We start from the raw sequence: 16,555 nt of genomic DNA on the forward strand, positions 1-16,555 counted from the left end.
TATGTTGAAACATGTAAGAAAAATCCAAATATTGGCTTCCTAGCTTCTTGACATGATGCATTTTCTCAACAAAAGAAAAAAAAAAAGGGATCTATGAAGTTCTTTTCAACATACTATATCAAAGTTCATCCCAAGGGATCTATTTAAAGTCTACCTAAATGTAGAATATAGGGGTCATTTAGAAATGAGAGCTACTATTGCCACACCAACTTTTACTAATGCCACACCAATTCCTATGTAAATCACCAAAGAATTGCACATAGTTGGTGTGGCATTAGTAAAGGTTGGTGTGGTAATAGGAACTATCAAGTATACAAAAATTATAAGATATAAAATAATTAGTTGAATTAAATCAAAACCAAGCATTCACTAAATATATCAAAGTAAAATACTCATTGGATCTTCCTTTTCCCTCTTCCTATATCCGGGCTTGGGACCGGCAATGTAAAACGTTTAATTTTACATCGGCGGAATTAAAAAGGGGTTAGTTAACAATAAAATAACAATTATTAGTTAAACAATATAAGAAAAAAAAATATTATATAAGTTAAAAAAAAAAAAACAAGTAAATAAGTCTAAAGTAATGAAACTAAATATATCTAGTTGCCTCTCAAAGTCCCTGACTAGGAGGATGACAAAAGCAGGTAAAGAAGTCTAAGGTAGTGGAACTAAATGTATCTAGGTGCCTCTCAAAATACCTGACTAGGAGGGATGGCCATCAAGAAACATGTTGCGGAAGAACTGAGTTATTTGCACTTGCACCTCACTTTGGATTTCTCTCTACATATGCATCTCCTTTTATAGCTCAATAATCCTTTCCTCATGTTGCCTATCATGTTTTGCTAGTGTGTTTTGCAGATCAGTCTACTTTTACTTCTTGAAGAGTCCCTTTAGATGACAACCTATAAAATTCATAAGTAACAAATTTTCAATGGCTTTTTTTCGATAGGGTCAACCGTTGAATATGTGGGAATTTGATGGTTTCAGTCCATTAAATTTCGCGTTTTATACATAGTGTAACCACATTCCTTTTTTTTTATGAATGATAGGTAATGGCTAAGATTGATTCGACAAATTATCCAACCTGATTGTGGATTATGTTTGGTTTGGGCTTCAAGTTATGGGTTGAGAGAGGCAAGTCAGGTTAGACTTGACCCAGATCTCATTCAGAAACTCAACTCATCTGAAACGTTAGTTATCAGTGTTTTATGTACTGATTTGAACAAATGGGCGGACTTAATGAAGTTGGTCGGATTCAAATAAAACCATAATATTTTGAAGAACTGTTGATTTTTTTTTTTACATAACCAATTGTTCAACCATCAATCTAAGTGAAACAACAATTTTTCTGATCCATTTTAAATTTATAAAATTTTAAATTTCCTTTTCCAAATATGATTTTCGGTAAGAAAAATATAATTTCATTAATGAAAATATCCTTTAATGATGTATAAACAAAGATAAAATTTACACAAATTTCTTTCAATTTGTAATATATATGAATTGATCCACAAAAATTGAAACCAATCTAAGTGAATCAACAATTTGTACCATCGCTGCCAAACAAATATGAATTTTTTCAGTACTGAAAACGTTGCTAGTATAGTTATACCCATAGTTTTAAAACTCAACTCCGATGCAAATCGAGTCAAATTGATGACTTAGTGAGTCCAAGTCACCTTGAAATCCAAGTAATTGGTTGAGTTGACTCGGCCAATTTTCAAATCAACTCAACGAATTATAAAACTAAGGTTACAACTGAACACTGCATGTCAGATCTGTGTTTTCAACCATACCTATTGAGAACCACTTGCACCAATTCTTGAATAGTATATCCCAAAGTCCTGGAAAAGAAAATTATTAATTTCCAGTGTAGCAACTGAAACATGAACACTAGAAAAATTAAAAGATTAATGATAAATGCAACTCAAGACTGTAGCCCCATTCTTAGTTTAAATATGTAAAAAAAATATTGAAAATTGAAATGTTAAAGAATGGAAAATGTTATAATTTAATTTAAAACTCTATATTGGAAACAAATTCATAATATTTTAAAATAAATAAAACATTTTATTTTAGTTTTTCCTAAGTAACTCAATGCATTTTCATCTCGGAAAACAAACGTTTCAAAATATTTGCAAAATCCGTAAAATTAAAAAAGTAAAAGAAAAAGTAATGTTGATAAATAAGTTGTATTTCTATTTTATTTTTATTTTCTATAAATTAAAAAACAATCAAACTTCAAATTGTGATTAATTAAGGGGTATTTAGGGTAGTGTAAAAAGAACAAAGCATACCGTGTATAAGTTCGGGATCTGAGATATCTTGGGCCAATATTCCCCACTCCCCTTTTGGCACTGTTCTGCTAGCAATGGACATCTGACTATCCCGAGAGTTTGAAGCGTGGTGGGCAGTCCCTCCTTTGGCAAGGTTGCTAGTGTTTCACAATTGTCGATAGACAAGTATTTAAGGGAGATGAGGTTTTTCAATCCATCTGGCAAGGATGCCAGTTGAGGAAGGCTATAAAGATACAACTCTTGAAGGGATACTAGGTGTTGTAGACCCTCATCTAGAGTAACCAACTCTTCACAATTATAGATTAAAAGCTTTTTGAGTGCTTTTAGCTTCTTTAACGACCCACTGGGTATGCCCTGTAGATTTTTAAAACGATCTATACCCAAGTAGGAGAGAGAGGTGAAGTAAGACAGAGAGCTTAATATCCTCTCATTGCAATTTACTAAATTTAACTGACAAACATATATCGAAAACCTTGGAAGAGCAATCAAACTCGTGCAATCAACAATTCGAAGTGTATGGAGGCAAGGGAAATCACCTTTTTCTTCAGTGCCACTACTCCATTCTACTAAATTTGGGAATGAACCAATAGAAAGCTCTTCGAGGGAAGGTAGCTGCCAGAGAGGAGGGAGGGTTTGACATGATTTACAATCCCATATCAGTACTTTCTCTAATTTGGAGAAAGACGGATCCCCAATCCAGCTTGGAAATCTTTCACCATTATAGCCTTCAATTTTTAGGATTCTAAGATTAGGGTGAGGTTTGAACCTTTCAAGTATTTCCTCTGCAATACTTACACTCTGATAACCTTCCCATGATAAATTCAACTCCTCTGCTTCAATATATTTTTTATTATCCAACACGACCTCTTCTGCATTGACCACATTTTGGAGCCCTGAAATCTGCAATCGGCCTCTGAGATTAATCAATTTCATCAGTTGTCCTATCTCATGCCCACTATCTTTACCAACAATGAACTTTGACAGTGTTCGTAGACATGTTAATCTCCCAATTTCCTTTGGTGTCGAACTCATTTGAAATGTCTGAAAGGTAAGATGTCGTAGGTTAATCAGGTTTCTTGTGTTTTTGGGTAACTCAACCAATTCAATACAACCTCTAAGATCTAATGTCTGCAGATTATAAAGGCTGCTCACTGATTCAGGCAATCTTTTTATATAAGAAGTAAGGGCAAAGTATCGTAGGTGTTTCAAATTGCCAATTGAATCGGGCAACTCTGCTATTCCATAAACAGTCAATTCCAACACATGAAGAAATTTCATTTGTTGGAATAGATTAGTGGGGACGCTTTCAGTTCCTAACTCCAGGAACACTAGTAAAGTGTGAAGCCTTTTGCATTTAAGAAACCGCTCAAACATTGTAAGATCATTTTCTCTATGAGTGATGCGAGAAGCATACCGAGCCTTTTCAGGAAAATCAATTAATTTTTTGTCCTCCATTCTAAAACATTCACCTTCGGAAAGTGATTGTGCTAGATCATGAATCAGATCATGCATCTTGTACACCAATTCATCATACTTATTTTTCTCGCGTTGGAAGAATGACCTCCACAGAAAATCATCAAAGTAATCACAACCCACATCTTCCATTTCCATTTGCCCTACATTGGATGTAATAAAACCTTCCCCCATCCACAATTTGACCAATTTCTCCTTTTCAAATTCATAGTTCTTGGGAAATATGCTACAATACAGAAAGCACTGCTTTAGATGTGAGGGCAAATGATGATAACTCAATCTTAGAGAATTTAAGATATCGTCTCCTCCTTGTGGCAATTTCCATATTTCACTGTTCAAAATGTCTTTCCATTTTCTTTCCTGTTTCTTACCTTGTAAGACGCCTCCAAGTGTCTTTGCAGCCAAAGGTATACCACTGCACTTTTTTGCAATTTTCTTGCCAACCACCACCAGATCTGGATGCTCAGCCCAGCTCTCAGTTGGAAATGCCCGTTTTGCTAGTAATAACCAACAATCTTCTTCCGACAAAATTCCCAAGGGATAACCAGGAATAGTGCCCATGATCCGTGAAACATTTTCACTTCGAGTGGTGACAAGAATTTTACTCCCCTTTGCTCCACATCTCAAGGGAGCTCTTAGGACTTCCCACTTTTTAGAATTTTCATTCCAGACATCATCTAATACGAGTAGAAATTTTTTCCCACTCACTATTTTGTGAATTTCTTCCGCAAGTGGGGATAATTCCTCATAATTTGATGATTGCTGTTTGGAAATACTTTCTATAATTGCTTTTGTGAGTCTTTTTAAATTAAAATCTTCAGATACACAAACCCAACCTCGCATGTCGAAATGCTTCACAACCCTCTTGTCATTGTAAACTAGCTGAGCAATGGTTGTCTTGCCGATTCCACCCATACCGACTATGGGAATAATAGAGAGTTCATTTGAAACAGACCCATCCGATACCAACAGATTTATTAACTTCTCTTTATCATTTTCTCTACCAAAAACATCTGATTCATGAATCAAGGAGATGGCTTCCAGTCTCGTCCTGACTTCAGGTAGTCTTAATCCTCCATCTCCATCACAAAGATGAAGATCATTCCTTTCCTTTGCAACCCTGTCTAATTTCTCATTTATGTCCTTTATCTTATGACTTATCTCACATCGAAATCGAAGCAACTTTAAACCGAAACAGGAAAGGAAGAAATTGCATACCTGCTTCCACTTGGTAGTTTGATTTTCACCTTCCACTTTGGATCGTAAAGCTTCAGTTGCAAACTCATCCAATATGTCTTCGGCATCGTAAGCGACATCTTTAAGCTTTGTCATCCAATCTCTTACCTGCTTCGAATGAATTTGCTTTTCCTCAGCATCCTGAAGAACCGATTGAATTGCTGACATGAAACTAGACAATTTGTCCAACTCCTCCTTAACACCCCATACCAATCCAAACTCCGTTACAATTGAAGAGCCAAGCTGCTCCAATACAGGCTTAAGAAAAGCAGATGCAACTGATTTTGCCATACTTATTATAGAAATCTCTTAAGAAGGCTATGAAACAGAAAGAGAATTGCAATTGATGAATGAAATTATTGATGTTGAAGAAGAAGAAGAAGATACAGCAGCAACAGCAACAGCAACAGCTTTTGACTTGTTTTGGGGGATCAGACATCAATTATAAAGCATAAATCTATTGGCACCTCAGATTTTACTTATTACACCTCAACTAAACTACATAAATAAGGCAAGTAGATTAATTCTCATTTTAAGAGAGAACAACATCAACATTTTGGTGGATTTTTATTTTTTTTATTTAAATTGGGGTGTAACAAGTAAAGTGGCTAGCCAACAATTTATTTTTTTTTTCATATTAACTTGGGGTGTAAAAAGCAAAGATGGGTTGCTAATAGCAATTTATTTTTTTTAATATTTAACTTGGTTGTAACAAGTAAAAATGGATTGCCAATAACAATTTTTCTTTTTTTTAATATTTAACTTGGTGTGTAACAAATAAAGTTGAATGGCTAATAGCAAGTTTTGTTTTTTATTATGTGAATAGTAAATTGGAGCGTCAGCAGTGATTTAAAGGTTGTGACTCGTTGGAATTCGTTTAGATTCGGAGAAGAGAATCATCTCTAAAAATGTGAGAATATACTAAAATGGAGATGAAAAATAAAGACATCCATTGGAGTTGCTTTAAGTCAAACTAAAAAACACACAGAATCAAATCAGGTGAGAAGAGTCAGTCGAGTTTTGGGTCGAACCCACCATTTTTAAAATTAGGATTTTTTAATTTTATTTATTTATTTAATAGGCTTAAATCTATGGGCGTTTGGATTGACTTCTCCAAGTGTTTTTAGCTCTTGTGGGGAGCCAAAAACACTTTCATGTGTGTTTGGATTAAAAAGTATTTATGGAAGTAACTTATGTGGGGAGTAATTTTGGTACGTTTAAGAGAAGTACCTCAACCAATACTTCTCAAAATCGCTCTTGCAGGAAGCATCAAATTCCTGTCAATTTAACGAATTATTTCCAAACATACCCCTAGTCAATTTTGATAATTACGTGATATATCCCTCTTTTATCTTCTTCGTTTTGTGAGAGGAGACGAAGACTAACGACATTTTCTCTTTCTCTTCCTCTCTCTCTCTCTCTCTCTCTCTCTAACGATTGCAGCGGATAAAACTCCCATAGTCATTTTCTCCCCAACGTAATCTTCGATTTTAAGGTCTATGAGAGGAGACAAACCCTAGCATCATCTTCTTCTTCCCTCTCTCCCTCTCTCTAGCGATTACAGCGGAAAAAAACTCCTCCTTCATAAATCGATTCAATCAACGAACAATACCGAGGTTAGTCTCTTCCCTCTCTCCCTCTCTCTATTTTTTTTTTTTTTTTTGCTATTTGATTAGGTTTTTCTTAAAGTCTGTGCTTCGATTTTCGCTGTAATTTTGTTTCTATTTCTTCAATTTCAACCAACCATTCGATTTAGACTTGAATCGATGTTTCAGACTTAAAATTTTCATAATCGCAAGGCAATTAACACAAATTTCTTGATAAAAATGTGTGTGATAGGGTATTAGATCAACAAAATTGTTTGATTCAAGGGGGGATTTTTAATTTTGGAGTAGAAATTATTTAAAAAAATATTCTCTACTTTTTTGGAGTAGAAATTGTTTAAAAAATTATTTTAAATATGTGGTTTAAACCTCTCAATCTCTCCTCTGTTGGCTTTCTTTCTTTATCTACTCTCCTTTCTATGTTTCAATATGTTTTTGTTGGTGACTATGATGGTGTTTTATGATTATTATGATTCATATGATGAGTGTTTTGTGATTTATTAACTACAATGGTGTTCTAAGTTATGATCAAAATGATGATCAAGCTCTAATGTAATAGATTAGTTACAGTGCTGCTATAGTTGACAGTTACACTTCTATGTTATGTTCAAATCGATAATCAAGCTCTAATGTAAGAGATCAGTGATATTGCTTCTATAATTGATAGTTACACTTCTATGTTATGTTTAAATTGATGATCAAACTCTAATGTAAGATATTAGTGACAGTGCATTAGAAATTTAGTGAGCATGTTATAGGTTTTTACAGTTGTCTTTATCAGTGTTGGTAAGGGATGGGAGGCCACTGCATATGTACTTTAGTATTTCTATTTAGTGCACTTCTATTTAGTTATATTGAGTTCAATATTGTGCTCTATATTGAGTTCAATATAACTTTTGTTATGCATTATATAGTGCTCTATACACTTATATTCAAGCTTTAATATAAGGGTAAGGAATTCAAGCTTTATGCACTTCTGTCCAAGCTTTAATGTAAGGGGTTAGTGGTAGTTCTACTATAGTGACAATGCATTGGTAAGGAGTTCAAGCTTTATATACTTCTGTTTAGCTATATAGTGATAGGTGTATTGGTAAGGAGTTCAAGCCTTATGCATTTCTATGTAGCCAAATAGTGATAGTTGCATTGGTAAGGAGTTCAAGCTTTATGCATTTATGATTCTGTTGGAGAAATTCATTGGGCATGTATATGCATTTTCTTAGTGAGCTGCATGCAGTCCATGGCCACTTGATGACTTGAGTGTTGATGAGGAAAATGGCTAAGTTACTTTGATTTATTGAAGTTATCTTGATATGTGGAAGTGCCATGAAGCTACTATTGTTGTTGTCGGTGCTTTAGTCATGCATTGTCATTGGTTCTAACAGAGCTTCAAAGTCGTCTTGACATGATTTACATCTTTTGTCCAAGATTTTACAAACAAAGAGCTCACAAACTGTCTTATATCTAAGAAACTGATGTTGAAATATTTGTTTTGCTTGTATATAAGAAATTGACTGTTCATAAGAATATTTTTGAATTAAGTTTGTTTGCTTGTATTATGTTGAACATAACCAATATAGCTGTAATGTTTTTACACAGGTTTTATTTTTCATATGTCCAATATTTAGGGGAGGTTCTGTCGAATTTTTTTTAAAATAAGAATAAGTATATTTTGAGTTTAAAATGATGTTATAATGTTTTTATTTAATAAAAATACTAACTGTTACTTTTTTGAGCATAAGTTGTTGAGTTATAATGTTAAAAATAGTAATTATTACATATAAGGGCATTCTGGTCATTTTAACAGAATCCATAATACTTTCCAAACACAAAACTCTGTGAGAAGTACTGCTAGCAGTACTTCTCAGATCCTGTATCCAAATATACAATACGTATCCAACTACTTCAGACAGTACTTCAAAAAATACTTCTGGGAGTACTTATTTTTAAGTACTTCTGGCTCCTGTATCCACACGGGCCCTATGATTTCACCGTCTACATGGAAACCACTACGCTTACTTCTTACTTTTTTTATTCATCAACCATTGACCTTATCAACTAGGCTAGCTGGAAACTTAAATTAAAATAAAATAAACATACGATAAAATATTATATACATCTATCTATTTTTAATGTTTGAGAAAACAATTAATAATAAAAATAAAATACTGAATAGATTATTAAAGAGTAATTTATCTCTCACCTAGTTTGAAAATTGTAAGGGTAATTAAGTAATACATCCTTGAGATATTTAGATTAATCTACCCTCTACAAAATGCAAGATATATATAAGTATAACCCTTTTTGAAAAGTCAAATAATTAAAGTTGTTAGTTATCCAATATTATTTTAGACTTTGTAAGAATATGTGTATAGAAGTGTTGACATCAATGCCTACGAGTTAAGAGAATGGATGTTGACTCAGGTTCTACAGCTTTATAATTAAAGAATTATTGAGAATCATAGGATTGTTGAGAAATTATAGTTGGATCCATCATCGAGGTGTCGTGCATATAAAAATCCTCATGATTATCAAAGTGATTACCTTTAGTGAACTCATTCTGACAAGGTATGATATCTAAGGGAAATCAATTATCTATGTGGTATGGTTTGTCGAACGAACTAGGTGTCAACATCCAATAAGAGTTTTGAGAATTATGCGTATTGACTTGCATAGTACGGAGCATGGGCAGACTCGGACAATACTCGGGAGGGTGACCATACTTATCACATAGGACACACGGGATTCATGATTCTCTCTTAAACTCCATGACGATATAAATTTACTTGGGGTTCTATATCTATTTTAACATTCACTATGGACTCGCACAAAAAACATAGAGAAATTCACACGTGATTATTGGGTTCTTATGACTAAACAGCTCCTAACTATTTCAAATTGATAATCTGAGCCTTAAACCCAATTCTCTGAAATTGAAAGCAGTCAATTTAATCTCTAATTGAGAGGTGACGCACAATGTTGAACAAAGGTACTCTTAAGTCACCTCTCTTCTAGAATAAACATTGTCTATCCCCTTAGTACAACTAGGTACAGCGGGACAAGATCTCGCTTAGGCACTGATTTCGACCAAGAAGTATAATTGGTGCAACTTAAATTAACTTTGATTAATGAGCTCGATAGGGCCTAAAGTCGAGTCTAACCAATTTTAATTAAAATTTTGACTGTGAATTCAATTTCCTAAAAGGACAAGATATTGATGATGAAATCCGATTCTTATATTATAATGTCATCCTCGTAAGGATGCCCTCATTATTATGTACAGATCGAGGTGTACAGTTTAATCATCCAAAATCAATATAGAAATCCATTGATAAAAGTTACGTGGGTGGTTAAAATACTACCTCCCATTCTAGACGGGGGATGAACAATCTAAGTCGACTCGGGCCACCGACACCAATTTCGATGTACGAACCCAAGGGGCCAAGACAGTTTCGTGCCATTGTCATCCTTCCCTGGAACTATTACACACCAAACCTTTTCCAATTAAAAATTATTACAACTTCTAGTTCCTAATACAAAAAAATTTATAATAAAGAAAAAAAATGAAAAATAAAAATAAAAACAAAGAAAATGAAATGTTACTGCCTTTTTGGCAAGAAAATCGAGTCGGTGATTAAATAAAGCTTCAACCAAGTTACTCCTTGTCAACTCCTCCACCTGAAAATAACAGAAAAATCTAATCCAAGTCAAAAAACTAAAAAAACAAAATATTACATAACAATACTCAAGTCCACAGAAACTTGCTCGCAAAATTTAAGATGAAAAATTATCCACGTCACCGTAATGCACCAAGGGGCTATCGTTGAGCGGCAAAATTTTGATGAAAACGAAAAAAATTCGTTTTGGAAATTTTTTTTGATATATCAAAGATTGTAGTGAAAATATTTTGATCTATGGTTTTGTTCGTTTAGCTTCTGTTTCAAGTAAACAAGATTTGATTCTGTTTTGAATCTCTCTCAGGTTCTTTTTGAAATGAAAATTAATCGAATCATTGTCCCTGGTAGCGGCACCAATTTGTTCGAGAAGCAAATTATAGATTAAAAATGAACAAAAACTAATAAACCTTGGTAGGCAAGGTTTGTTCCACAGGGACAACAATGATTTAGATTTTCTTTCGATTCGAAACCAAAACAGATTCAAAAACAAATTAAAAACAGAGTAAAGAAATTTCAACTAAGAAGTAGGATGAAATTAAAAATAGGAATTGAAATTAAAGCATTGTAAAGAGTTAGAAAGATCAAATCAACCTTTGCAAACTATCTTAGAAGTCTAAACAATTTTAATTTGGTCTCAATTCACGCAACAAACCCTTGTTCGTGGATCGGAGGATAAATCAGTTAATTCTTGTAGATGAATCCAAAATAGGAGTGAATCTTGAATCAATGTGGTATTATTAGATTTTTATCTCAAGATTGTCACTGAGCATGATTAAGATTGATCTCATCTAAGCATGAATCATCAAAGTGAGATCAATCAATAGAAATTGGATAATCCATTCTTAATAGTCTTCACACAAGAACAATTAAAACATGTGTAATAGAATTATTTAAATAAGATCAAGATAGACTCGCTCCGACATCCTTGACCTCTCTATGGAGAGTCTAGTCGATCATTGCGAGAAACAAATTGCAATAATAGTAAAATAGAGAAAGCATAGTGGAGAAGAAAATGAGAAAATCTGTGTTGCAATTTGATTCCCAACTTGAAAGTATATAACAACTACAATGGTGTTACAAGGAGAAAATTTAAAGAAGAAAAGAGAAGAGATTGTTCTTTTAGCCCTTACTCTAAAAGAACGCTCTCTCACAAAATAGAAAATATAAAGCAAAATTAGGAAGAAGGTAGAGGGGCCCCTTCCTTTGGGACAACCCCTCTTTTTATAGCATTTCTTTTTGAGTTTTTTGGGTCGAATTTGCTTTAGTTGGTTCAAGAAATATCTACCACTGCAATGTCCAAAGGGTCTAGAAAGTTTAGCCCAAATCTCGAGGCACAATTCCTCGAGATCACCATGGAGCACCACAAGGGTGTCGTAGTGTGGTGACGTGGCAGTATTGGAATTTGTGCTTTGGTTGGATGCTCTCACTTGGTTTGGACATTGTAACAAAAATTGTTACAATATTCTTTGTCTCCGAAATTTATCTTTTTTACTTACAAATAGTAAGAAATTCTATTAGCTCATTGATTTTGGCATATTTTTATAATTTGTATTTATTTGGGACAAAGTATTAATCAAATATAAATAATTCTTGTACAATTATAGTCCCATAATAAACTTTATAGGACCTGATCAATGGACTTAAAGTGAATGATGAGAGAAAGGTGTGAATTGGTAGTTTTGTTAGGGAAAAGTGATGGGTTAGGTTTATAACATGAAGTGTGGATGGTGATTTTGTTAGAAAAAAGTGATGGATTAGGTTGGGCAGAATGATTTTTAGGAGGTAGGTTGTAATGAGGACAAATGTCCCATTTGATTATCAAATGTTGATTGGTTGATTTGGATAATGGTTATAAATATGGATGTGAGTTTTGATATGTTAGGCTTAGAATTTTAGGTTTTTGAGATTGGTTAGGATTTATTTAGGATGAGATTTTGAAGGTAAGTGAGTTTTAGGATTTGGGTTATATAGAGTTAGGGTTATGCTAAGTTGGGTAAAGTGAGATGATTTTTTTTAGTGATTAAGGGATGGTGGGCTCTAAGTGAGCTTTGGGTAATTTCGGATTCGAGTGTGAAGCGGAGAAATATGGGGAAGGGGGGCATGTAAAGTCTAATAGTAAGTCCATTAGACCTTTAGGAGGCCTTGGGAGCCTTCAAATTGATCAAAATTCCACGTTTCGATGATTTGGACTTTTTAGGTCTATTAGCGAATTTTATTGGAAATATCAATTTTTTTTAGTCCTTTCGATTGGGAGCCCATTCAAATTGGGGTGTCTACAGAATCCATTTAAGGTCCTCCAAACTTTGGGAGGAACCTTGGTATCCTCAAAAATGAGTTCCTTGATGAATTGTGCTATGGTTCTAGAGTCGGGCCTAATTCTAATGTTGATGCCCTTATCAATAGAAGGGAGCAAAGGACTAAAAACTCTCAAATTGTTGAAGGACTGGAGGGTTATTGACAACGCAGCATGTTGCCTATGTAGAGATCAGGAAAAAGATTGAAACCACTTGTTTAATAAGTGTACATTCACACGCGACAAATCTGGGTAGAGCTATTGAGAAGATGTATAGACTATTGGCAACCTGGGAGCTAATATAGAGATCATAGTAGAAGAATTCATGGAATGTTTGGATCGCCAAACGTCTAAGCATAAGGCCTAAGCCCACAAATCTCGAGGGACGACGGAATCAGAATAATCCGAGAAGATCGACTCTTGAATGGAAATGTTGAGATCTTCAAGTCAATTTCTTTGCAATTGAATTTTCATTTTTAAGCTCAATTCATTTGTTTATCTTATTTTTTTTTGTTGTTTTTTCTATTTTTGCAATTACTTGGTGTATGAATCAACAAGTTTTTAATACCCAATTGTTTGGTATTGTTTTGAGAATTAAGGACCAATTGGAAGATTGTTCTTCACCTTGCATCGGGAGCCTACCTTGAACAAGTAGCCTTATATGCCTTTGTATCTACCAAAGAGGATTTTAAAAATTCATATTGTTTTTCTAAAAATCAGTTCATTCCTAAACTTCTAACCCTACTTTACAAGTTGAAGAATTGTGGATCGTTCGATTTTTGTAAACCACTTTTGATTTGGTTAGAAGTTTAGGAATGAGCTAATTTTTGGTCAGGATGATCTCTAAATTTCTAACACATACATTGAAAAAATATTTGGCACAATGTTTGGCTCTCTTTAGAGCCTTCGACGGCCACGATATATATATATATATATATTGTGTTTCTTTAGGAAAAAATCAATATCATGGATTCAAAACCTGATCAAGTCAACTCGATTGGATTTGAAGGTAAGTCAATCTCGAAATTCAATAGAAGCAAAGCAACTTATTAAGTCAACTTGATAAAACCACTAAAAGCAACTCCAATCAATCTCTATATCTCTATATTTAAAGATAGAGACCTCCGAACCAAGCTTTAATCAGTATCTTAATTTCTAACACACCCTCTAAATCACTATTCATGTCTCTAGAATTATAGACAAAATAAAAAAATAGAGATGGTCTCTATTGCACTATGCATCTTGTACAAATACCAATTGTATCCTCATTATTTTACATAAATGATATTCTTAATTTCTTTTTTTCAATAAAAATATATTTTAAATATAATTTTTATCCCTAATTTATTTTCAATTATTATTTTTTAATATTTTTAATTATTTTATTAAAGATTAAAAAAATTAAACTCAGATTGAATCAATTGTCCAACCAAATCGACAAAAAATTATAATAAAAAATCAATTTAATCATTAATATTCATTTTTTTTAAATAAATGAAATTAATTTAAGTGTAAATATTTATATTTTCTATTAAACATGATCCGACCAATTTGATTTCTCATACAATTGGTAGATTTTCTTATTTATTTAAATTGGATTGTAACAAGTAAAGTTGGATTGCCAACAATATTTTTTCTTTTTTCTTTTTTTAATACTTAACGTGGGGTGTAACATTTTTTCAATTTTTTTTTTTTTTGAATAGTGAATTAGAGACATCAATAGTGATTTAGATGTTGTGAACTGTTGGAATTTATTTAGGTTGGGAGGAGAGAATCATCTTTAAAATGTAAGAACATACTAAAATAGAGACATCCGTTGTATTTGCTTTAAGTCGCCTAAAAATACACAGAATCAGGTGAGAAGAGTCAGCAGAGTTTTGGGTCGAACCCAGCATTTTCCGTTTTTTAAAACTAGGATCTTTTTAAATTTTATTTATTTTTTAATAGGCTTAGATCTATGATTTCACCGTCCCACATGGAAACCACTACGCTCATTTCTTACTTTTTTATTCATCAACCGTTGACCTTGTCAACTAGACTAGCTGGAAACTTAAATTAAAATAAAGTAAACATATATAAAAATTTTTATATCTATTTTTAATGTTTGAGAAAACAATTAATAATAAGAATAAAATATTGAATAAATTATTAAAGAGTACTTTATCTCACACCTAGTTTGAAAATTGTAAGGGTAATTGAGTAATAAGTTTAATCCTTCTTGGACAGTAAAATAATTAAGGCTGTTAGTTATTCAATATTATTTTAGATTTTGTAAGAATATGTGTATAGATGGCTCTCATCCTTGGAATTCTATGACCTTTGATCAGCTTTGAAGTGTTGACATCGATGCCTACAAGTTTGTTAATCTTGACATTGGCTTTAAAATCGCCATCAACAATCCTCCCAATAATATTGTGAGCAAGCAATATGTTTTATCGGTGGGCTTACTCCCAATAGCTTAGTTGGTTTCATAGATTTCAAACCAATTTTGAAGTTGAGCAACGCATATTAGAAAAAAAAAAATACATTTTATGAAAATGGCTGAAGAAGAAGAAAAAAAAAAAAAGGAGAGCAACACTTTATTTTTTGGAGTGCAATTATTTTAAAGATGTATTTTTAAGCGATGGAGTCAAATTGGTAATTGGTGGTGTACAGTTAGTCGGCCACTTGAACTATTTGAAGGTCATTTGAAAGAAATGAAATCAAAATTTCACCGTTGAATTATCAGCAAAAAGAAATATTGACTTACGATCAAGGAGTAAACCTAATATCACCAATTTCTCTAGTGGTATTACTAAATTATAAAATTACTTAGAATAGTGAAATAATAACTTATTGAATATTTACAATTTTAAATCATTATTAAATTCTTATTCGAATTAACTTGATGTGAAATTCATGTAATTTCTAAATGTTATATCAGTTTGATTTGCAAGTAATTTCTTACGATTTCTATAAGAGGAAGAAAGGGAAAATCTGGGTTTTGGGGGGATTAAAACTCGGATTTTTATGAGCCAAAAGTCCATAGGATTATTTGGTGAAATAGTTAAGGTCCAAAGTCCGCATTTTTAATGCTACACAATTTTAAAAAGAGTATTTTCACATTTAATATCAGGTGATAAAATGGTCTTCCCAATAAATTAATTAAGTGAAGGGCATCAGGGTGTAAATACTTAGAACTATCAAGGGTGTAAATATTCATCATTCATTGAGTTTACCAACATGAGCTAGTTGGCATCTTAAATCAAAATAAATATAAATATTATGTTTTCGTTTGGTGTTCGGGAACAATCATAATTTGAATAAAATATTGAATAGATTTATTAAAGAGTACTCTATCTCACGCATAGTTTAAAAACTTGTCTCCGATTAGCAAAATAATAACTTATTAATGAATATTTAAATGTTAAAATTACATTTGAGGTTTTGTATTTTAAATCAACTTGATGCAGGGGCTAGTTGAGATTAGGGCTTAAAATGGTACAAATTTTATCCAAAATCCGAGTGATCCGAATTCAAATTTAACAGGATTGATTTCATCAAATATATCCAAATTAAAATTTGGTTCAGATATGGGTTGATGTCCCTTGACCTGAGTCGGATATAGATCTATCTCTATATCCGTCAAGATCCGAATGATATATTAGTTAAAAATTTGTATTTTTATATTTTTAAATCATCTTTTATCAATCAACAACAATTGGTTGTAGTAGTGAAAGCCTCTCTCCAAAATGAAGAGGTCTTAATATGAAGTCACTATTTAATCACATTTTAACTATTTTATTTTTAAATGATTCGGATATGGTCTTAACTAGTTTAATTCGAGTTGGATTTGGATTCGAATATGACTATGGACACACTCATATCCGGCTTCAAACCAACTCATTTTTATTCTTAGCTGAGATGGTAAAAAAGTAATTGGGCTTGCACCCCAAGTCATGACTTCAAATTTATATATGCCCTTCACATAAATGAGGC

At 32.8% G+C, this 16,555-nt stretch overlaps 1 protein-coding gene across 1 annotated transcript; it reads right to left on the minus strand.

Moving 5' to 3' along the window:
- Positions 1-573: 573 nt before the first annotated feature.
- On the minus strand, positions 574-5,369 carry LOC147410086 (putative disease resistance protein RGA1). Its single transcript, XM_086432278.1, has 3 exons — positions 2,298-5,369; positions 1,797-1,844; positions 574-902 (listed from the first exon to the last, which is right to left on the minus strand). Exons 1-2 carry the CDS (start codon positions 5,295-5,297, stop codon positions 1,797-1,799), a joined length of 3,048 nt encoding a protein of 1,015 aa, XP_086288404.1. The 5' UTR covers positions 5,298-5,369; the 3' UTR covers positions 574-902.
- Between the last annotated feature and the right edge of the window lie 11,186 nt (positions 5,370-16,555).

Source organism: Akebia trifoliata, chromosome 2 (genome assembly GCF_017979445.1).
Source record: "Akebia trifoliata isolate Shusen 1 chromosome 2, ASM1797944v1, whole genome shotgun sequence".
In the NCBI taxonomy this organism is placed as follows: Eukaryota; Viridiplantae; Streptophyta; class Magnoliopsida; order Ranunculales; family Lardizabalaceae; genus Akebia; species Akebia trifoliata.

What these genes read in the sequence shown, in the direction of transcription:
- LOC147410086 (XM_086432278.1), bottom strand. Translation starts at nt 5,297, where the DNA reads ATGGCAAAATCAGTTGCATCTGCTTTTCTTAAGCCTGTATTGGAGCAG. An exon ending in AGATCCCGAACTTATACACG is followed by an intron (nt 1,845 to 2,297) that starts GTATGCTTTGTT and finishes TTTCTTTTCCAG; the next exon opens with GACTTTGGGATATACTATTC.